Genomic DNA, 23,179 nt, shown 5'->3' with positions numbered 1-23,179 from the left:
CCTACTCCACTGCAAAGGCACGTCTCCCTTGGCATTCTGTACAGCAAAACAGCACAGTTTTGCAGTTTAACATGTATTCTCTTTTCTGTTCTTTCAGCCTGTACAGAGCAATGAGTCTCTTCTTCAAATATGAGGAGCCTCTTGATTTGCCAAAAGATGCAGGTTTGTTTTCTCCACTGACCAAAAGCACATTTTTTGTTGTTAGAAAAGAAATCTCCATTTCTAAAGCTGTTGCTTTACACATTACCTAGACCTTATAGCATTTCAAACATTTTAATCCTCCAACAGCAGGCAGATCAGTAAATTAATATTGCCATTTTATGGACAAAAAATTGAAGCAGAGAGGTGTGCCCAATGCCACAAAAAATGTCTGGATCAGAGCTAGGATTAGAACTCAGAAACAGCATGAATCTAGAAACCAGAAACTTTTAATGTAACAAGTTTTAGTTAGATATCCCAAATCCTCCTTCCTCCCTCCCCCACCCCCCAAATTCCCTGTCTACCCGATTGTTAGACTGCTGTCATGAGACAGCTAGCACATCTGCACCAGTTCCTGATTACTTTTGTTTCAGTCTCCCACACCTGTTATGGCTGCACTTTTCCCACTCCTTAAGGGTAGACTGTGTTGTCTCCACTGCATTCCTATAAGCCCCAGGGGCAAGATGGTCTGCTCATGCTGGCGCATGTTAAGATTTCTCATGTGCCATGAACACATGGCAAACCTAGTCCCTCACACCTCCTCTTTTCTCCCCAACTCCAACCAGCACCATCAAAAGAAAGTCTCTATGGTACATATGAGACGAACAAATTTATCTGAGCATAAGCTTTCGTGAGCTACAGCTCACTTCATCGGATGCATGCAGTAGAAAATACTGCATACATCCGATAAAGTGAGCTGTAGCTCACAAAAGCTTATGCTCAAATAAATTTGTTAGTCTCTAAGGTGCCACAAGTACTCCTTTTCTTTTTGCGGATACAGACTAACACAGCTGCTACTCTGAAAGCGGTCACATGTACCAGTGACTGATCACCACTGGGTCCATTCAGACAAGATGGGGTATACGAAGGAGGATTTTTACTAACTTAGGGATATGCGCTGGTACTCTGCATAGCAAGACACCACAAACCCTGTGAAGCTAGATGGATCAAAAGCACATCAGAACACTTTATCCACGGTGTCAGCTGAAGTCACTGAGCCCAGCTCTGCCAGTTCAGGATGCGTGGAATGTAAAATGGCAAAGTCTTAGAATGGTTAATCTGGGTTTCTCTGAGAAATGCTTCAGGGTTCACCATGTCAGGCAAGAGGGGTAAAAAAATTACAGTAGTGAAGCTTTTTCCTGTACCAATCAGTCATGCTCCAACCATAATTTAAGAGTGGTATTTGTAGCAATAAGCAGCCACAGAGCACTCATGATAGATCTCTGCATTTTAGTCACAAACTGTATAAGCTAAGGCCCTGGAGCTAAACGGCTTGTTGATTGGAAAAGTTATATAGGTTCTGACTGAATGCAGCACATACTGATGTGAATCGGAATGGAGATCAGCAACAGACGGAGCAACTGTCAAACTTGGTTTAAGATTCAGGCTCTTACAGGTGGTGCAGGAATGATGCACGTGGGCTCCTGGTGCTTTAGTGAATGGCAAAGGGTCCCAAGCGCTATAACATACATTGGCAGTGTACACAGATATAATTTGCTTTCAAAGCAAATGAATAATGTAGGTTGCCAGTCAGGACTCCAGGCAGGCTTCAAAGAAGAGGGCAAATCTGTCCAGCTTACAGAACACGTGTTTAGTGTCTACCAAGAAAGCTACACTTGGTCAGTTCAGACAGCATCTTAAAGGTTTACATGGCAAGAAACGCTTTTTGCAATGGCTAAACTTAACTGGATTTTAAGTTTAACCAGACGTGGCATCCTTAAATCAACCTGAAGTGACATTTGTGACATCTCCTGTCAGCAACCTTTAATATCAGAGATTCCAACCAAGTTATTTACATAGGTCTAAGTCTAGAACTCAGTGGTTTTAAGTTTCTGACAGGTAAGTTCTGCTGATACACTGCTCTCCGTGAGTATTCATTCCCCTTCACCAATAAGGTCATAAATGATGACACCTATCATTGTCAGCAAGATGGCCACCATCAAGTGAAAATACAGGAAGAACTCCTCTTAAAAAAACGAGATTGCAACCTACAACAACACAAATTCACTTCCTCAGATGAACCAACCTACCTACTGTAGTCTATGTATAATATCATGAAGGTGGCTGGGGTTGGGTAAGAGTGTTGTCTAAGCTGAAGCATCCAATGTTATAAAACCCACATTTCTAAGGCCTTCCCTATTAATAGCAAAGAGTTTCCAGATTACAGTGCAAGAGAGATGAATCAAGAAACAGACAAAGCAACCTGATATGCAGGGCACACCAGTGCTATGTTGCAGGTGGTGTGGATTTATGATTTTTATATATAGGAAGGAGAGCTCCCCAATACATGCTCAAAACCATGTTCTCTCCCTGCACCAAAAATACACAGAACTAATGCTAGTGGTTCCCTATGATCTCTCCTTTTACCCCTGTCAAATGTACAAGTGTGTCGTGGTGCATATAAGTCTGTGCACACACTGTGACTGCCCACAAACCATTAACCATAAGAGGCAGACACATCTAGGGAGATTGGGATCTACTAGCCCGACACACACATTATGTAACATCTTCCAGAGTGCACTGTCCAGCATTATGCATCTGACAAAGTCTGTGTCTTAACAGGGAAGCAATGCAGAATCATTAGGGCAGCAATGTTGTCACAGCTGTGACAAGAAGTGTACCTTTTAATGGGAAAGGCCTCCAAGTCAAATGTGTCACCTTTGGCCATCTCCCTGGACACAGAGCTGTGTTCTAAGTTCCCACTACACTGAGCACAGCTAAGACCATGTCAACTGGATTTAAAGTGACAGACTAGTATCAAAATCTAGTGACCAAGAACTCCACAGCCTAAGCAGATTGTAGTTACACTCTTCTAGTCCGCATGACACTCAAGATTCACCAACACTCATCTAACTTGTTAAATAGAAAGTTTCCAGGGAGCAAATGTGGGTGTATGGATGGATGGTTCATAAAATTGTAAGCAAGCTATGAGTGGCCTTGATTTAGGAAGAGCTAGCGCTTTCTGCATCTTTCCCATTAATAAACATCCAACATGTTTTTTCTTTAACAAAAAAGTACCTGACTTGTCAACAACTGAGCTATAGAAAACCAGAGCCACGGAGCTCAAGAAAAAGCCACCTTTGTGGAAAACCATCAAGTCCTAGTCTTTGAGTCTACTGACTGCCTCCACATGGCTACAGCAATCAAGAAGTCAGCAGGCAAGATCCACATTTGAATCCCTGTTAGTAGGTCTGAGATTGGATGTTTCACAAATACAACTCACTTGGCTTCTGGAGTAGAGAGACTAATCAAGGACACTCTTTGTGCCATCTGTATGGATTCTCAGAGCAGCACTGGCTTCAAGTTCCATGGAGGATGAACACTAAGTAAAGGACACTTCTACACTTCAAACCCCAATTAGGGTCTCAACTTCTGATCCCCAGAGCATTCTAATGAACCTACCATTGAGCAAGCCTTGTGACTGTGAGAACAAGAGTAGAGATTCTAAAATTTAACAGCAAGACAACGAATGCTGACTAAGTTGTGTCATGGCTCTGTACAAACCCCTTGCACATCTTGCCTCTAAGTTTCCCTCTCCATCTCCTTTCCATTTTACAGCTTGCACCTGCTATATATATTCTGAGCTGCATTGATCAAAACTGACAACACAAAGCTCTGTCTCATTCTGAGTGCCTACTATGCTAATTTCAAATGCTGTAACAGGCTACAAGACGGAAAAAGGTCAGACTGTCCATCACAGACAAGCAAGTTGGTAGACAATAGTTTTTTGATGAATCAGTCTGACCTTTTCAGAATATTTATGTAATAGCAATAGAAGAACTTAGGGTACAAGCAGATCAACTCCAGACAACTATACAATAGGCAAGGACAAGCCATAAAGCACCTAGAATTAACAGTATAAGGCAACATGGGTGAGGTAATATCTTTTATTGGACCACTTCTGCTGGTGAGAGGAGAGAGAGAAGCTTTTGAGCTTACACAGAGCTCTTCTTCAGGCCTGGGAATAAAAAGAGATATTACTTCACCCACTGGCCTCTCTAATATCCTGGGACCAACACGGCTACAACAACACTGAATACAGTAGTAAGGGAGCTAAAGAACACTACTAGAAAGCAATGCATGCTGTGCCAGTCCTGATACATTAGAGACATTTAATTCCCTGTGCCAATACCAAAGAATACACTGGAAGTTTCCTGAACTATTTTCCATTTTCAAGAATGAACACACATTTGCTCCGGAGCCACATGCGGCTCTTCAGAAGTTAATATGCGGCTCCTTGTATAGGCATCAACTCTGGGGCTGGAGCTACAGATGCCAACTTTCCAATGTGCCGGGGGGTTCTCACTGCTCAACCCCTGGCTCTGCCACAGGCCCTATCCCCACTCCACCCCTTCCTGTCCCCTCCCCTGAGCCTGCAGTGCCCTAGCTCCTCCCCCGCCCCAGCTTCCTGCACACCACAAAACAGCTGATTGGGAGGGAAGGGGAGGTGCTGACGGTAGGTGGGAGGCGCTGGGAGGGGGGTGTACTACTGTGACTCTTTGGCAACGCACTCTGGTAAATTCTGGCTCCTTCTCGGGTTCAAGCTGGCCACCCCTGGTCTAATCAAAGAATAACTCAGGAAAGCAGGAGCCAATAGTCACTGAAGATACAGTACATTCCTATGCCAGAAAGGAAATCAATTCAACAAGTAGATTGGAAATGAGTATTACAATTGTCTCTGGCACCACGCATAAGCAACAGACAGATCATAGATTAATTCCCTTAACCTCTGCTAAGGGAAAACAACAACAAAAGGAGCTTTTATCCCAAACACCTAATCTAAGAGGTGCACACTCATGAGAAAGCAAGCCCAAAGTATAGGATAAACAATTTTATCATCTCAAACATAAGGTAGTCATACAACCTACAGCCTAGACTGGTATTTGACACCTGTATTTGCAGTATTGGAGACCACAGTGGATCAATACAGCCCAACTCCCCTTATTAATGTTAACTCATATCCTCCAGTGCCGATAACAGTTATGGTCTAGATGCTTCATTAGCACCAGGCTGTTTCTTCTCAAGATTTTAGATGTTAGTTAGTGTACATCCATGAGTGTGGTTTCTTTTTTACAAAGACCTACAGAGGTGTCTTAGGGCCAGATCTTGCAAAGCTCCCAACACCCACTGAATTTGTTAGGAGTAGAGGGCATTCAGCAGCTTGCAGGATCGGGCCCATCGGTTTGCAGTGTTTCTATGTATTGCGGCAACAGGAGTAGAGTCTGAATGTGGAGGGTGATCTAGTTTTTTTTTCCATGGGGCGGGGGTGGGCAAGTGTGCGGGAACTTATTGCCCACTGCACAGCAGAAAGGGAACAGTGCCCGGCAGCTATTAGCTGCAACATATTTCCTCTAATACTGCTGCCAACTATGGCATGCTGCAGTGCTTCCGCAACATTGCTAACAGTTCGTGACCAGACTGCACCAAGTTCCAGATCCCTCCTCACATACACAGGAGAGGGGCAGAACAAAGACTGCAGCTGTATTTTCTTCTGCCCCTGGAAAGACAGAGAGGGCTTTAAGCCCAGTCACCCTACAGCAGAAACAGAGGGCCACGTATAGCTATTGAGAATTTAAATGACAGTCGCAATGTAGGAAGGGTAGGTAATCTACAAAACTGTATTGCTATCTCCTTCCTCTCCCCTCACAGTTCTAGTTGTGAGGGATGGAGACTAGAATGAGATTGCAGATAAGTGATCCACAAACCAAATAAATGATTCCACTAGACCTGTCAGGATTGCTCCCCTTAATCCTTTGCGGATTATCCTATGCTCGCATCTTCAGATTTGTAAACGAGACATTTGCAATCTTCAATAGCTGCAGAATAAAAGACAGCCCAGTAGTTCCTATCTGGAAAGCAAGGCTTTGGAGGAGGTCGTGCAGGTGGGGGAAACGGACTAGAGGAGATGCAGTGATGCTTTTACTTAAATTTAAAGAAGCGGAGGCAAGAAAGCTCTAAAATGCACTAGAGTTATTTGTCAAATGATAGGAAGAGAGAAACCAACCCTAGCCCAGATGGATGTTTGTATCCCACTGCTCTGCAGGCCAACTAGTAACCTGGGCAGAAGCCAGCCATTTTGCTTTAAGAGCGTGGAAGGAGCACATCAGACAAGGCAGAATAATGCTCCCAATGGGAGACACTTTATATCTGAACCACCCCCAGCAAACAGTTCTCACTGCCCAGCCATCTAAATTGTCCTGGGACAACAATGAGCATAAGACAAAAGCCACATGGCCATTGTTATTACTTCTTCCAGAGATTCATGCAGGCTGCAATAAATTCTCATTAATTAGCTCAGTCACCTCAGCATTTAGTGGGCTTTTTAAAGAGTTATGGACAAGTGAACCCATTGGGCTTCTAAGCACAACGGTGACTGTAGCAAATAGAATTATTTGTCAGACAGCCTTTTACATCGTTTTCTATTCCAGTCATGACTGTGCCAGGCTCCTGGGGTTACTACCTAATCAACATATTGAGCTGTGGCTGGAAAAGGGTCAGACTTACAGCTTAGTAGCTATGTGGGCAGGCAAAATTGCCAGGATACTAAGTCAGAGTGCCTGGGCTACCAGGTTTGGTAGTTCTGAAGGCTTCTCTGTGACCAAGATTTTTAAAATATTTCCTTAAAGAGGCTAAGTCTTCTTCATCAGTGGGAAGGTTGCCAAAAGGACCAAATGCCAGGGGAAATGGCTATTGAATTTATGGTGTGAATTCCCAAATGCCCTACAAAGTAGTGGAGAGAGAAATAGGGGAAGCAACTTCAGAGGTAATAACAGACATTAAATCCTGGCAGGCAATAGAAACTCCAACCAGGACTGTGTCTGCCTGTGCAAAATTCAATCAATTCTAATCACTGAGTATGCAGCACAGCAGCTAGGCTGCGTGATGGAAGGATCTAGAAGCTTTCACTACTTTTAATTCATGAAAGAAATGCTAATGAATTTACAGTCAACATTTGCCATTTAAAAGCCAGTCACATTTTTCCTGTACCATGACAGATAAGCATCCTCCACAGGACAGCATCTACATGGTGATCACAAATGAAAAGGCACATGATTATCTCAGCCAACTATATACGTGTGCAAAACAAGCACAAACTCATTTCATTTTGATTATAAGGCAGACCAAATTATCCTTCATCTTCTGAAAGAGTTACCCAGGGTGGGACCTATCAGCAAAATTCTGCCTCTGGCCCCACTTTCCTGTTAATTACTTAACTGGAGATTCTAATTTGGAGCCCAAGAATCCTATCAACAGCAGTATAATTACTCTGCCTTTAATTAAAAACATTTGGATCTGGCAAGTGAGGCCACATCATCCCATCACAGTGGCAGCTGCTCCTGCCACGAACTAAGACTAAGCAATATTTTTTTCTGGCACACTATTTCTTTAGCTGCTCTTTTTTATTAGCAGCAGCTGGTTGGCCATTTGACTATCGAGGGAGAGATACACTATAGCAGGGGAGACAAAGGGGTGGCAGAGAAAGAACAAAAAGCAAAACATTTCCTTAGTAGTTCCTAATATTATCCAGAGATTTTGCAATGACAGGAATCCCTGTGTTTGCAGGATTCTTTTGCTCACTGTGACACAGTGGTTGGAGTCATACAAATAAGTACTTGGAAAAAAGATGGGTAGCAGCGTTCAGGTTTTATTTAAATCTTGATTCTGTGCCCCACATTTTACTGTTGGCAACTCTTAAGCTCCTCACGTTGAGCACCCGTGATGTCAGCTGTTTCACCTTTGTTTTAGTCAGTGCATTTGGACACTGAGCAAACTCCATAGCACCATCTTGTGAAAAATACTCAACTGCAAGCTGTGGCGGGGTCCACCAGCATTACCTCAGGCCACACAAATCCAGGGCTTTGAACATCCCATCAACTGCTTGCAGCCAGGCCCCAGTTACTGAATTGTCAGCATCTCTGTATTCACATAGCTCATTAAAAGCAAACAGTGATTCTACCTTGGGCACGCTCATGCACACACACCCCACCCCGCCCCCCAGTTATTTGTATTGCAGTAGCACCTAGAGGCCACAACTAAGAATAAGCACTGCGTGCATTCAAATGCACAAAGTGACCCTGACCCAAGGATCTTACAATCTAAGCATACGTTGAGACAAAAGGTGGACGCAAACCAAACCAGATTCAGAGAGAAGGGGGAAAAGTACACTGAATTCATTTTTAAGTATGTCTTATCCTCTGGGGCAGCATGGTAGGTTGTCCCATTATAAATCGTTAATAGTGATAGTTGTGTTAGATAATTTACGGTAGCAGCTCTTAGATCCATTTCTAGTAGTAATTTTAACACTTCTGTGGTGCTTTGTATCCTTAAATCTCAAAGCACTGTACCCCATCTTTGCAATCATAGGCACCGGCTTCCTCTGGGCCTGCCCAACCCCTGGCTCAAGCCCCGCCTCTACCCCCAGGCCCTGCCCTCACCCCGCCTCTTCCCCATAGCGTGCCCCATCCCTGCTCCTCCCCCTTCCTCCCAGAGCCTCCTGCTCTCCGCAAAACAACGGATTGCAGTGGGTGGGAGGCACTGGGAGGGAGGGGGAGGAGCTGACTGGCGGGGCTGCCAGCAGACAGGAGGCGCGGGGGGGAGGGGACTGGGGGACCTTCGCTGCCAGTGGGTGCTAAGCATCAGCCCTGGAGCACCCATGGAGTCAGCACCCATGTTTGTAATATTATCCCTATTTTACAGATGAGGAAACAGACAGATTAATTCACTTGCTGAAGATCACACAGTTGCAGAGCTGGGATGAATAGCCCTATGCTTGGTCCACTAGATCACAGATGTCCCTGGCATTCAAGATTAAAGGGAATTCCAGTATCCCATGCTGGAAGCCACGAGATGGTGAGAAGGATAAAGTTCAAGGATTAAGAGAACACGAGGATGGAGAGATGAAAGGAAAATATTACAAGAAGGTGAATGAGTTAGAATAGCGAAGTTGTGCTGTCTACTCATCCTACCAGAAGTACTGCCTCTAGCAAAGCAGATTCAAGAATTGAGAAGAAGTGACAGGAACATCTGAAAGTATTCACTGTTCCAAAGGAATTCAGTGTTAAGCTTAAATGGGACAGATCAGCAGGCATGTTAGCTAGGGATAGACTGAGTGAGAAGGAACACCAGAACAGCTCAGGAAAGCCAGACACTGCATCAGGGAAGGGTGTTCGCCCCTTTGCTGCATGAACAGGCACCCAGTATCATCTAAAGAGATGTGTCTTCTTTTATTATTTTTAAGATTAGCAGTTTCTCTCAATCCTTATTCAAGGACAGACATTTCTCAATTTAAGATCTTTAAAACCTCAAGCCTTTGGAAACCCAGGGAAACCCGGGCAGGAGCAATTTAGAACATTTAGCATGAGGCAGGAAAAAATAAAATAAAAATATGAATGTGATTACTTGCCTTTCCCACCAGTGGCTGAGATCTCGCTGAAGTGTCTTATTGACCTAAAAAAAGGTGTAGGTTTAGTTATAAAGTTAGCACTTCATTACTTTGACTTATAACCCTACAAATAAACACTGTCAGAGTCCAGCGAGCCTTGTAGTATGGACAGTATCTTCTTGGTTAAGTGTCTACAGCAGGTTTTACACTGCATGCACTTCACCACCACCTCCTCAAGACAGATATTTTAGGGTTTCCTGTACCAGAGTGCCCTCTGCTGAATTGGAAAAGTGACATCTAAGTTCTGCATTACCCCATGAAAGCTACATGGAAGGGGCAGGGATGAGACAGACACTGGGATATTGTCCATTTAATATAATTCTCCACTGGTAGGAGAAAGCTCTTTTGCTACTACTCAAAGTAATGTCAAGAGGTTGGCATATTATTGCTCTTTTAAACCCTTTTCACTGAAGAGGGTGATCTCCGCTTATGGCTCCAAGCAGGCGTTATGATGCAGCAATGGAAGCCACTCTGCAGGAATGGCATCTCAAGGACCCAGTCCTATTCACCTGCTCACATGATAAAAGATAAAAACACCCTATCACCTGTGGGTGAACAAGTTACACAAAGTGATCACTCTTTATCTGATTTATCAATCCTCATCCTCAAAGGAAACCAGCACAAACATTTTCAAAAGGTGAGCCTGGGAGCTTAAATTCATTAGTCTGCAGACACTAAAAAAAATCATGAATTGAACAGAGACACTAGATTTATGGCTTATTACAATAATCTGTAACCCACTAACCCCCTCTTTTTGTCCTATGACTGAGGAGGTGCTAATGAGCTACTCTACCTTGTATGGTCCCTGACAATATGTGCTAACTACTTATGCTAAACAATACTTCCCCCATCAGCAATCTGTCCCACCTTGCATTTTGCTGTGACTGGCGTATTTTTCCCAGACCTGAAGAAGAGCTCTGTGTAGCTCAAAAGTTCGTCTCTTTCACCAAAAGAAGTTGGTCAATAAAAGATACTACCTCACCCAACTTGTCTCTTGCTCACATGAGTCATCCTATTGGTTTAAATGAAACTATCCACACAGAGGTGGATCTGGATTTCAAACCAAGATTTCAATGCCAATTTATGTCAACATCTTGGCAACATAGGGACACCGCATTTGTGATAAAACACCACAGAATACTTCATTAAAATGGGTTAACTCATTAGAAACAACAACTTTCTGGAAGTAAGCCCCGGTCTACACTACAGAGATAGGTCGATGTAAGGTAGCTTACGTGGATCTAACTCAGTAAGCGTCTACACTACAATGCAGCTCCCACCAATGTAACTTGCCCACAGCACCAAATTAATAAGGCCACGTCTACACTAGCAAGCTTACAGCAGCACAGCTGTACCGATGCAGCTGTACCGCTATAAGAGCGCTCGAGTAGCTGCTCTATGCCGACGGGAAAGAGCTTTCCCACCGACATAATTAAACCATCTCCAATGTTTTTTTCACACCCCTGAGCGACATAAGTTATACTGACAAAAGTGCTAGTGTAGACATAGCCTCACTCCAACCCTGTGAGAGGCGTAGTGCTTAAGTCCATGTAGTTAGGTCAACGTGGTGTCAGTGCAGACACAGCATTGCTTACATCGACTGTGGCTGTCTTTCAGAAGCCGTCCCACAACGCTCCACCCTGACAGTTAAACAGGTGCAAGCATTCCTGGTAAGGACACACACTGCCAGCACAAGGAGTAGGTAATTACAGTGGCGGCTGTTAGTCGAGGTAACTGAGGTCAACTTAATTTTGTAGTGTAAACTTGCCCTAAGATTTTGCTTCCAAGAAATTGCAGGCACAAGGTTAGTCACGGGAGTACATTTCTGTCTCTTTCACCAAAAGAAGTTGGTGAAACGAGAGCAGCCATGAGAACAGTTTCTGATGTTAGGGACTTGGAAAGAATTGTCACAGTAAGTATTTATACATGTTTACTATAGAAAAACAAGAATAGCTTTATCATGCAAGTTAACACTCCCATACTATTTACATTATTTTATTTACAACATTGTTAGCGTAAACCCTGAAGTTTGGTTTGGTTTAATTTTTTGGGGGGGGTAGGAGGGAGGTAAGGTATGGGGAAGATAGGAATTTAGGAGTTCCTGGAGGACATTCTACAGCGTCAGGGGAAATGTCACTGAGAATTTAAATAGCCCTCTGTGAAAGGACTAGAACTGCACAAAGACAACCCAATTTAACCACACAACTAGCCAAGCTGGAGATGAAGCTTAACTCCATAGCTGAGCAGCCAGCAGTCTTCTAGAGTATGGCATGGAATATCTGCACAAGAGGTGTGCATTTTTAAAATGATGGGCTTGTGAAGTTCATTATACAAGAGGTTTATGTTCCTTTCTCTGTTACAAAAAAAACATCAAGAGGACTAAGGATCAAAATATGGGAGCCATTCTTCTTTTACTAATCAAAGGAGCCAGAAGCTCCTTTGTCTCCTCATTTAAGCCCAGCAGCTTGTCTGATTAAGACTAAAATGGACTTCAGCAGACAAATATTCTGGCTAAATGCCTCTTTTAAGGACCAAAGATAGAAATAATTAAGCTAAATGCTTTTGTTTAGTCAACATTTCCTTGCCAAGTAGAGTAGAAGGAAGGGCAGGGAAGTGTTCCTTATAGGATCATTCCTTGGAAAGTGAGGTAAATAAATACACAGAGACTGGCTGGAAATAGCCTCTTCCCCTGGACATAGCCAGCACCACTGATTTAACCTCTGGTTGCCCGACTTTCAAACCTAGATCACTAAAACAAAAAACTGCTTCTGTATCTAATAACTTCAGCACTTCTGAAAGGCCTCAGAGTGATTTTCTTGGCTTTAATTTATAATAAAAGCAACACCTTGTCACCCCTACCCCAATTACCTTGTGTGACCCCCTGTAGGTTGAAACCCATCGGTGGAAAAAAAAAAAAAAAAAAAAAAAAATCACTGCCCTAAACCATCAGGACCCCAGAAGCCACATATTGTATACCATGACTCACCATACTACTGGAAATAGGATCACTCCATAACACAGTAGGTCTACCAGGAATAGAATTTGTTTCCACAGCCCATGGTCAGTTGTTGCCTCTTCGATGATGTATGCCACATTTGCCAGGACCTACAGGACACAACAAGATATTAACACTGCTTCACAGGACCACTCTACAAAAAGACTAGAAGTGGCATCATGGGGCTCCACTTTCGTCTCTCAGCGACTCCAGATCAAGTGCACCCATTTTACATGGGAAAAGTTGTGGTTGGTTGGGTTTTTTTGGCTGCTAGCTCTGCAAACTCAGCCTGTCCTCACAGAAAGAGCCCACATGGACACTCATGAATCAACACCTGTAATTACACTCAGCAACTCCACTGCACCCTTTTGTCTAAAAATCATATGCTCAGTGACACCTTCTAAGGATTTTCACAGGTGTAATTGATTGAACATAATTTCTGCTGATATATAAGAATAAATAGAATCCTTGTTACTCTTTACTTGTGCTGATCTATAGGACCAATAGGAATAAGAAATAGCAAACAGCTCCTAGGCCTCTGTTATTGCTCCTCACTTTTCCAAAGGAACAGAATAAAAAACACCTAACATGTATCAGTTTTACTGCTCCCCATCGAGTTCTATACAGCTGCAGTGAAACCAACCAGCATCTTGTTAGTTTCACTCTGTTGCTGCTGCTTGGAAAAAGCTATAGCAGGAGCAGAAATTGGAGCCATTTATCTGAAGACACAGGCAGACCATACACCATCAGTTTACATGTGCAATGTTGTCTTAGCTTAGATTTTTAGCCCTTACAGGGTCTCTCTTTTGAGAAAAACAACGAGGAGTCCGGTGGCACCTTAAAGACTAACAAATTTATTTGGGCATAAGCTTTCATGGTTAAATAACCCACTTCAACTAAGAAGTGGGTTTTTTACCCATGAAAGCTTATGCCCAAATAAATTTGTTAGTCTTTAAGGTGCCACCGGACTCCTCGTTGTTTTTGTGGATACAGACTAACACGGCTTCCCCTCTGATACTCTTTTTTGAGTATAACTTCTGTAGAAACCGATCGCCACTGGCAAGTATGGTGGCTGAAGCTAAGAAGCTAAGCCATTTTAGATTTAAGTGGCTTAAGTGTCCTCCAGGAGGACTGGGAAAAATCAGCAATATCTCTGGTGTGGTTAAAGGCAGTAGCAACACACATGGAATATACCTAGAATACAAATTCAAGCAAGGCTTTATTGGAGGTGTTACAGTGACTGTTCAAGAGAATTCTGACTCAATGAACAATCTCAGAACAGGAGTATGCAGGCACTCTCTAGTATACTTACAGGTAAGTGATGTAATAGACAACAGCCCAGCCTTCAATGGAAAATCCTTGACAGGAAACGTAGTGGTAGTCAAATCTGGAAGCAGAGAATACAAGAAGTCATGTCATAAAACTCCTTCACCAACACTGCAAACCCTGTTAGATCCACCCTGTGATGGCCTTTTCAACTCTTCTGTATCCCAGAGAGCACCTACCATCAACTCTCAGTAGTTTTAGATTAATTTTTACTAGGCTAGAACAAACTTGCCATTTTCCATTTATAATGATGTCTTAGCAGATCTCCACCTAAGTGTTACCAGAATGTACAGAAGTATACAAGCATTAACAATTACTCTTACGAGAGTACCCCTTTTCATCCCCCCAACTTCGCTTATATTTAAAGATAATCACTTATATTCAGGATTAAATATCAGTTTTTCTATTGTTCCAGTTAGGCTGTGTTAAACGACTATCCTTTTCTATTTTTACCTTCACCAGCAGCCAGGTTCAAAGTTGTTAGACTCCAAAGACAGTAATTGGCAAGCTTAGAGTGATTATCCCAGCATGCAACTGAAAGTGGACATTGCGGTAGGCATCAGCATAGGAGGATTAAATCCCCACCACTACCCTCACTGAAGAGACCCTTCCAATGGGAAGGCAAAGTCTAAATATAGTTTATTACCAGGTGACGTTAGATAGTCTTTGTGTTAATGCTTCTAATGTTAGAAGAGTTATGGCATGGCTAGATATAAACACTGATTTCTAGTGTAGCGGCCCCCAAATTACCTTGCTTTATGGACATTCAGGGTATTTATTCATTTCATTCCCATGAAGCTGAAGAAACTATGACCTAAGAGTCCAAGGCGGATCCAGATGGCTAAACGTTTTTAAGATTTACCTAGCATGTGCTTTTAAAACACACTACTGCATTCAGGATAACATCTTGTGGGCAATGGCAACAAACTGGCAAGCACCTGCAACGTGGAATGTAAGTTCACTTACAGGTAAGTCATGAGAGATAGTTGAGGCAATGGCTAGAAGGAAAATCTGTATACTATGTGGTGTGGAGGAAGGAGTAAAATCTTGACAGATTTTAAATTTTTGGGTCTGGAGGAAAAAGAAAATGAATGGGGTAGCTGTCATCGTAAGCCCATAGACTGGTAAGGGTGTCATGAGGGTAGAAAGAAGAGGAGACCAACTGATAGTGTGACTGAGGACAGACTGTAAGGTTATATGTGTGATGTCAGCATATGCTCCGCAACAAGGTAGACCTTTGGAAGAGAAGGAGAGCTTTAGAAATGAGCTAGCAGAGTTGACGGTTATGGTCGAGTGTAACATCTTTGTAGTGGTTGGTGGGGATTTAAATTTCCATATTCGTGAAGGGAACACAGTAGGAGTGGTGTGTAATTCGGCTTTTGTAAAAGAAATGCTGAAGGAGAGAAGTGAGTTGAGTGGTATTCAATGGGTTAGAAAAAGACTCTCACAGGGTGACATATTACAGTGGGAAAAAGTAAAGCCTAGATGGTCTACAGTTTGATAAAAAGAACATATGAAAATGGTAAAAGATGGAAAGGTTATAGCGAGTGACTGTGTGGCAGAATACGATATGGTATGAACAGCTAAAATCCAACTGCAACCTAAGAAAACAGAAGAGATGAAATTGCACTGGTAGTTATGTATGTGGGGGTAACAATACATGGAAGTCTGGAGAGTTTTGAGATGTTGGTGGAATTGAGACAAGGCAATGTGCTGAGCACTACTCTTCACCTTACTTACAGAGTTAATTAGTAAGAGAACCAAACCTGTAGAGACACAGAAAACAAACGTGTGCTGAAGATTTGGCCCTTTTGGCTGACAGCACCTATACATACAAAACAGTGGGATCTATATTAGCTGTTACTACTTGTAGTGGGGTGGCTGCCCCACTCCTATCCTAGATGGGGCTTCAGCAGGCCAGGGAGGTGGTGCAGGTGGGCAGCCAATCAGAGGCTGAGTTAGAGACAGCCAATCAGAGCCAGACTCAGCCATATATAAAGGCTGCCTAGGAAGGGAGCGGGCAGTCTCTCCCTGGTGGTCAAGGGAGGAGGACTGGCTCCTGGGCTGAAAGGTAGCACCTTGGACAGAGCAGTGCTGGAGAAGGGCAGAAGGAGCTGAGGAGCTCCGGCCAAGGAAAACCCCAGGCTGCCAGCCTAGCTACCAAGGGCTGGGCAGGTGCACAGCGCCGAAGGGGAAGCGGCCCAGGGACAATAGCAGGGCAAGGGGAGAGAAGGAGGGCAGAGAGGCTGCCGCTAGAGGGTTCAGCCAGGTGTAGCAGCCTAGGTCCCCCCCCATTCCCCTTGTGCTACACCTGGCTGAAGAGAAGCGTGGCCTGATCCAGGCAATGGCTGGTCCCTGCAATAAGGGGCTAGAGACTTAGAGGCTGCAGCTGGCCACTACAACAGGTGCAGATAGTGGACTGCTCGTAACACCAAACCCTCGGAAGGGGGTGAGACCGGAGCAGTGGGCACTGTTGGAGGGCAGTGTCCTGAAGAGGACGCTGCTGAGCGGGAAGCAACGAGGGTCCCCAAAGCAGCAGAGCAGACGAAGGGCAAGGCACCATGCGAAAAAGGTGCTCCATGACTGGACGGAGCTAATTCCTGGAGCAACCAGCGGGAGGTGCCAGCGGTGGTGAGTCCTAACCCCATCACACTACTCAAAGATCTTAGAGTCACTGTGGATTGTTCTCTGGAAACATGTGCTCAATGTGTAGCAGCAGTCAAAAAAGCTGCCAGAATGTTAGGCCCCATTAGGAAAGGGTTAGATAATAAGACAGAAAACATCATAATGCCACTATGGTATCCACACCTCGACTACTGTGTCCAGTTATGGTTGCCCCAACTCAAAAAAAGATATTAGAATCAGAAAAAGTACTGAGAAGGGGGAAAAACAAAAGAACACCACCCCGATTAGGGGTATGGAACACCTTTCATACAAGGAGAGGTTAAAAAGACTGGGACTTTTCAGCTTAGAAAAGAGGTGGCTAAGGGACGGGGGGCATGACAGAGGTCTAAAAAATCATGAATAGTGTGGAAAAACGCATAGGGACGTGTTATTTATCCCTTCACATAATACAAGACCTAGGAACCACCCAATTAAATTAATAGGCAGCAGGCTTAAAACACACATAAGAAAGTACTTCTTTACACAATGCATAATGAATCTGGGGAGTTCATTGTCAGTGGAAGCTGAGGCGGCCAGTAGATCCCTGGTCATCAAAATCACTCAAATGTATGCAGAAATAATATTTAAGGAGTTATGTACATATACTGAAAGTTATGAAGGTTTTGGAGTTAAGGCAGGTCACCTGGAGGTTACATACCTCGGAGCTGTTCCCTTTAGGCAGGAGGCTAGTGACATTTATCTCCCTGTCTGACCATTTGCGTATTGTATGCCTGACAATGTATGTCTATTGACATACTGTGCATGTAAGTGCAAACTGAGAGACTGCGAAATCTACAAGAGACAAAATCTATAGGAATCAACTAATTGCCGGGGTGTGTCCATCCTGTTTATGAATAAAGACGAAGGATTAGTCTGGTATATGTAGGAGTGCAAAGAGACATACGGACTCCTCCATCAAGGAGTGTGCATGTCTCATGAAAGAAGGGCCACCGCCTCTGTTACTGTAAAGTGCTGCAGGGATTTGGGGTGAGCAATACTTAGAGTATCTGGTTAATTAAGTCCAGGCTCAAGAATGCATGTTATGATTTTATTTCATATGTAACCATTTGTTTCCAATACTTCTATTTGAATCTCTATGCTTTGTTATATAAACTTACACTTCATTTCAGTATAAACATATCTAAGTGCTGTGAGTTAGGCACAGCAGTGAACTGAGGTGAAACTGGTAAGCTGGGGTATACTGTTTCTTTGGAAGCAGTAAACCTGCAGGTCCTGAGATGGTCCAGTGGATCAGGAGCTGGACACTCCAGGGAGAAGTTTAGAGGGCTCAGGGTTGGAGTGTGCCTGTCGCTAACCTGTAGAGAGACAGCGGGGCCTACAAGGCCTAGAGGGGAGGGCTTGTGTTGCCTGTGGGCAGTGGAATTGGGGAGCTGACCCACAACAGGCACAGACAAGGCTTCCTCATGTGAGGGCAGGCTGGTAGCGAGGTGCCTTGCAACTCTAGGTACCTTCGGGAAGCGTTAGAGAAGAATAATCAACAAAGAAAGCATGGGAGGAAGAGGACAGCAAGAAAGGATGTGGAAGACAGAGGACACAATGGAAAGACTGTCAAGAGAAGTTTGCAGAGAAAAGAAGTGGAACTCCAAGACCTATGAACCCATGCTATGGACCAGATGGAGAGGCAAAGAATCATGGGCAGTTCTGACCCCTTGTAAACAGGAAAAGGAGTCAAAGTGAAGATGTGCACGACCACCCCATCCTGATATACCTGACTGCAGCTACATCACTTAGGACTGTGACTTCATCAGCTCTACTAGGCTAAGTCAAACTTTAGAACTGGAAGGAAACCCAAAACTTCTGCAGCAGTGGTGTTGAGTCATTAGGCAGCAATCTTTGCTTGATGCCTATAAGAAAAGGAACACCCACCTTTGCACCAACACACAACATTAATATCTTGGCCAACTGTAGTCTTTAGCATTCTCATGGTAGTGCTTCTGAGAACAGGAAGGCTAGTTCTCTCTCCTAATCAAATTTCAATGTAAAGTTTTGCTCTGTGGCTGCTGAGTATTCCCTGTAGTTTTAATGATTAACATATACCATGCTTCTCCTCTTAAGAAATACTGCACAAAATTGTTGGCACAGAATTCTTGACATGTTCCACCCCAGAGGAAGCTGCATTTCAGTAATGGGAGAAATGATCCATATATAGATAATTTGGAAAGTGTTTTGGAATCTCAGCAGGGAATACGCCATTTCCCAGATATACCTTGCCCTGCTTTCCACTTGTTCCACTTCCCCCATATGGGAGAAACAAATATAAAATATTTTCTATTTACCACACAGAACATCAAGGACAGAGACTTTGTGACAGGGAGGGCTGCCATTAGCCAGTGACTCAAACACATCATTCCTGTAAACACAAGGAGGCAGAAGTAGCATAAGCCAAGAGTTCCATGTAGGCACATTAAAAAAAATGCCCCGAGATACCGCATCATATACGGACACATTCTGTCTTGGGCTTATAAACCAAGCTTCCTGTTAAGGCACCATTCTCTTCAATAAATGCTTCCATCTGAAGTAAAGATGAATGTGTGTATTTAAAATGGGAATGCTGTAAGACTATATTTTGCATAAGGATCATAACTGACTTTAGAAATTCAAGAGACAAGGTGGGTGAGAATCTTTTATTAGATCAACCTCTGTTGGTGAGAGAGAGAGAGAGAACGAACAGAACTTGGTCCAATAAAAGGTATTGTCTGGGACTGACACGGCTACACCACCACTACATACAACCTTAGAAATTCACGTTAGTTTACATGCAGCTCAGTTCACTCAGCTAACAAATTCATAGTTCTTTGCATTTTGAAGTCATTTTGTTTCTTTTGGGACTTCGTATCCTGAACTGGTACCTCTAGAGCAGCAGTGTCCAATAGAAATTCAATGCTAGCCACACTGCTAGCTGGTTTTGAGTTTTTCTTATTAGCCACATTATAAAAAAGCCACATGCATTAGCCACAATTCAATAGCCTATTAGTCACATTGGCTAGTGGTGAACATATTGGACATCACTGCTCTAGAGTGCCCATTGAGCTACAAGAGTATCCAATAGCTGTCAGTAAAAGCAGTTCCTACAGTTACCATTTCCAATTAAGCGCTCTCAGCAAATCAAATGACCTTCAGGAATAAAAACAAAATTTTGGTAAGCTTTATATTTAGAAGCTTTTTAAGCATGCAAGACTGTCTTACTGTAACAAAAAAATGGATTAATCAAGTTCTATTGGGAGACGGGAAGGCAAGAGGAGGAGAACAGACAAAACTGTTCCCCAGCAGAGACCAACACAAGCCAGGTTCACACTTGTCATTATGCTGTAGAAAATCAGTTTACCTGCATTTACGAAGGATGTGGATCCACACGGTCCCAGAAAGAAAGAGAAGGAAAGCCATAGAAATGTAGAGTTTTGGAAGTGGGATCTCACCTGCCGAGAGGTAACTTTCAGGGTTCTTTTCCTTGATCTCTATCTGATAAGAGAAGTGTCACATGTGTAGCTGAGAGAGACCTTTGACTATTGCTATTTGCTTAATTATTGCAATTCACAATCACAGATGCACAAGCTTAGAATCCATATTCCTAAAGTAATAGTGCTTTCCACCCAAGGTGTCCCAGAATACTGCACACTAAACACACAGGAATCACTTTTTTGAAATGCCGCTGCTGCTTAATCATGAACAGTAACATTATACAATAAGAGGACAGGAACTGAAGATGCCTTCTGCTGCTTGAATTCTACAGGGTAATTCAGGGAGGCAGAATGTAACTCCCTTCAAGAACAACTTATTACAAGCAGTGAATTGTAGGGTCTGTCCATACTTGAATCTGACACACTAGCCAGAGCCTTGTTTAAATAAGGAGCATAGCTCAGATTCTAATGTGTACGAGCCTTCACAAAGATTCATAACCAACACTTAAAATCTCTTACAAGTGTTACAATAGATTTCTTCTCCTGTCAGGGGGAAGGAAGCACTTTCCTACTGCAATTCTACTACAGAGATCACTTCTACAGCAAGTGAAACCAAGTTTTCACATCAACTGAACTCTTCAAGTCAGTAACTCAAGTGCTTTTTAAAAAGCTGGAATTTGTTCAGATTGTGTTTAAAAAGCCCTACTGAGGCTAGTGCTAACAGACATAAAAAAGCAAAACACCAGTTAAATCAACTTGGATCTTCACATAACCCCACTCACTACCACCTTCAACTTGAGTCATTTCCTCTCCTACCCACCCCCTCAGTGAAAGCAACCAGATCTCATTCTTGCAGATTATAAAGGTGCAGCTCAGGGAAGCTTTAGGCTGCCAAGTTCTTCTATTTTCTGGAAGACCTACTCTAATACTCTGCTATTCAGATGCTCCCTTCAGTGATGTGTAGTAAAGATGTAGCCTGTGTTAAGCTAGAAAGAAAGAACACGTAGAAATTCAAGAAGGCTGATAACTAAGATTGAGACAGTGCCCTTAACGTCTGCCATTTTGTAAAGAAAAGGGATTTGATGAGAGAGGAGAAGCACACACCACTGCGTTGGCTCTCCCTGATGGAGTCTTTACATCTTCATCCACTTCTTTCTGGCACTATGTTTTATTCCTTAAATTCTTCCTATTACACCACAGTTGATACTAAAACTACTTCCTTAGAGGATGCCACTGCTATGCAACAAGACATTAGAAGGATATGTTGGATACAGCTGTGTCTCTCCACCCCAACTTCCACCCTGCCTCCCCCAGCAATCTGTGCAGAGCACATGAGTTGGTGCTCCTATGGTGAAGTCTCATGCATCATTTCACACTACTGACTAAGCAAATGCAACAGCTCTAAGTTATGTTTTACACATGATACTCACATCAAGGCTAAACAGGAGCTGATCACTGGTCTGCACATCACTGCCAACACGTTTGTGGAAGCAAAGTCTGTATAGACCTTCGTTTTCAGAGCTGATATTAAAATAAAGCAAAAAATAAGAACAAGGAAAGTCAGCATATTTATACCTTAGAAAAGCACTGCTCTGCTGTAAAACAATCTCCATGGGAATATGAAAAGTCCTTGACATTTAGGATCGTACTGCCCCTTTTCCATACCTGTACAGTGAAAGTTAGCAAGATGCCAATGTTTGTAAGTCTTAAAGAAGCTCAAATAAACTGCATCCCTACACTTAATTCCGTGACTATGCATTCTGGTAAATCCAGCGCTATTAGATACAGGAATAATAGCATTTCAATGGATTATTTTGTGTGACATTGTACAATGTCCTACGAATGACAGGCAGAGCCAGAAGATTAGAACTGAACACGATGTGAACAACTTTTAAGGCTAAACCACAAACTCAGTCACATGCCACAAAATCTGTTTTATCAGCAGTAGCCAGCAGTTAAGTTTTAGACAAAGCAAGTAAGAGCACTGAAGTGAGAGTTTGCTAATCTGGTCTGACCCAGAAAATCTACAACTTTGAGTATTGGTGTCACACTGCCAACCTACCATTAATCAAAGTTTTTTCTATATTTTTGTATCCCTCATTACAGAAAGCAACATTTATTACATTCAAACTAGTACACTGTAAGGAGCACCATGTGAATGAGTGGTTTACAAGACATGCTTCTGCATCTTATAAGGAACAAATCTTTTACAGCTTACTCCCCAAAAGAAGAATCCATCTAAAAAATGGTATGTGCTATCAAGAGGCATCTTTATTAACAGAATGGGAGATTATGAAAGGGGGCAGTGGATTTATATTTTTCAGCGCGTGCCACAGTGAAGGGAAAAAGTTTATGGAAGAGCTACTGACAGAAATCTTACCTGGAATGAAACAGTTCCTTTATCTTTACGAAAACGGTGCACTTGCTCCATTACATTCTGGGGAAGAAGAGTAAAAAAAATGCTAGAAGTGGCTTCTAACAAGTAAATACTGCAGTTGTGTCATGAAATCAGAAATACATGATGTACTTTACATGACTTACATGTAGGGCCCTTCATTTTCAGTTTTTATTTTATTTAATTTTTCCGAGGAATTGATCATCATTTATTACCACAACAACAAAAACAGGTGAAAAATCAGTGCAAAAAACTATTATTTTTACTGGGTAAATATTAGGGTTCATTCTGGTGGACAGAAAGACAGGGCAGGAACGTATTCAGTAGATTAATGCTTTGAATTCCACTCAAATGTGGTATGCTGCAGAACTAAAACAGAACTCAACACATTGCCAGCTCTGAGTTTAATAAAACAATACACCTCTAATCCCTAAATAAAACTTTTCATCAGAAAAAACAGTTTACTGTTATAGACTTAGAACTATTAGCCTAAAAATATTTACATTTAATAATTGGGCCACACCATTTGCAGCACATACACTCAACTTCATCCTTTTCTCCTGTTTTTTTTAAATTTTCAAATACTTTGTGTTCTGAAACGTATTCTGACAGATTTTTTGTTTTCTTCTTGTTTTAGGGTGTCAAATTTTTAAACCTTTCAAGCTGTTAACAGATAAATGTATGTGGTAAGCATGAAATTCATCAGTATACTTCAGAGCTTGCGTGCGTGCCTGTTTGTG

General features: G+C 42.8%; 2 protein-coding genes and 1 pseudogene across 2 annotated transcripts in view; all 3 read right to left on the bottom strand.

The window, feature by feature from the left end:
- The window catches only part of NCS1 (neuronal calcium sensor 1), a 154,986-nt gene extending 142,311 nt beyond the window's left edge, over positions 1-12,675 (bottom strand). The window contains exons 1-2 of the mRNA XM_074973976.1: positions 12,627-12,675; positions 9,602-9,645 (exon numbers count right to left, since the gene is read on the bottom strand). The gene's annotated coding sequence lies outside the window, so the exon portion shown is untranslated. The remainder of the gene's footprint in view (positions 1-9,601; positions 9,646-12,626) is intronic.
- An 8-nt stretch (positions 12,676-12,683) lies between these two features.
- LOC141999997 (protein GPR107-like) lies at positions 12,684-22,474 on the bottom strand (the record flags this gene model as incomplete). The annotated part of the gene is given in 7 exon segments (XM_074973981.1): positions 12,684-12,745; positions 13,948-14,022; positions 18,923-18,980; positions 18,982-18,996; positions 19,972-20,105; positions 21,475-21,565; positions 22,425-22,474. Coding segments are annotated over 6 exon segments (354 nt in total), but the record flags the coding sequence as incomplete, so codon positions are not given.
- LOC142000014 (protein GPR107-like) overlaps positions 22,419-23,179 on the bottom strand; it is an 18,485-nt pseudogene continuing 17,724 nt past the window's right edge.

The sequence above is a fragment of the Natator depressus genome, chromosome 16, assembly GCF_965152275.1.
Source record: "Natator depressus isolate rNatDep1 chromosome 16, rNatDep2.hap1, whole genome shotgun sequence".
In the NCBI taxonomy this organism is placed as follows: Eukaryota; Metazoa; Chordata; order Testudines; family Cheloniidae; genus Natator; species Natator depressus.
Note: the sequence above shows the minus strand (reverse complement) of the source record. Positions and strands in the feature narration are given on the sequence as shown.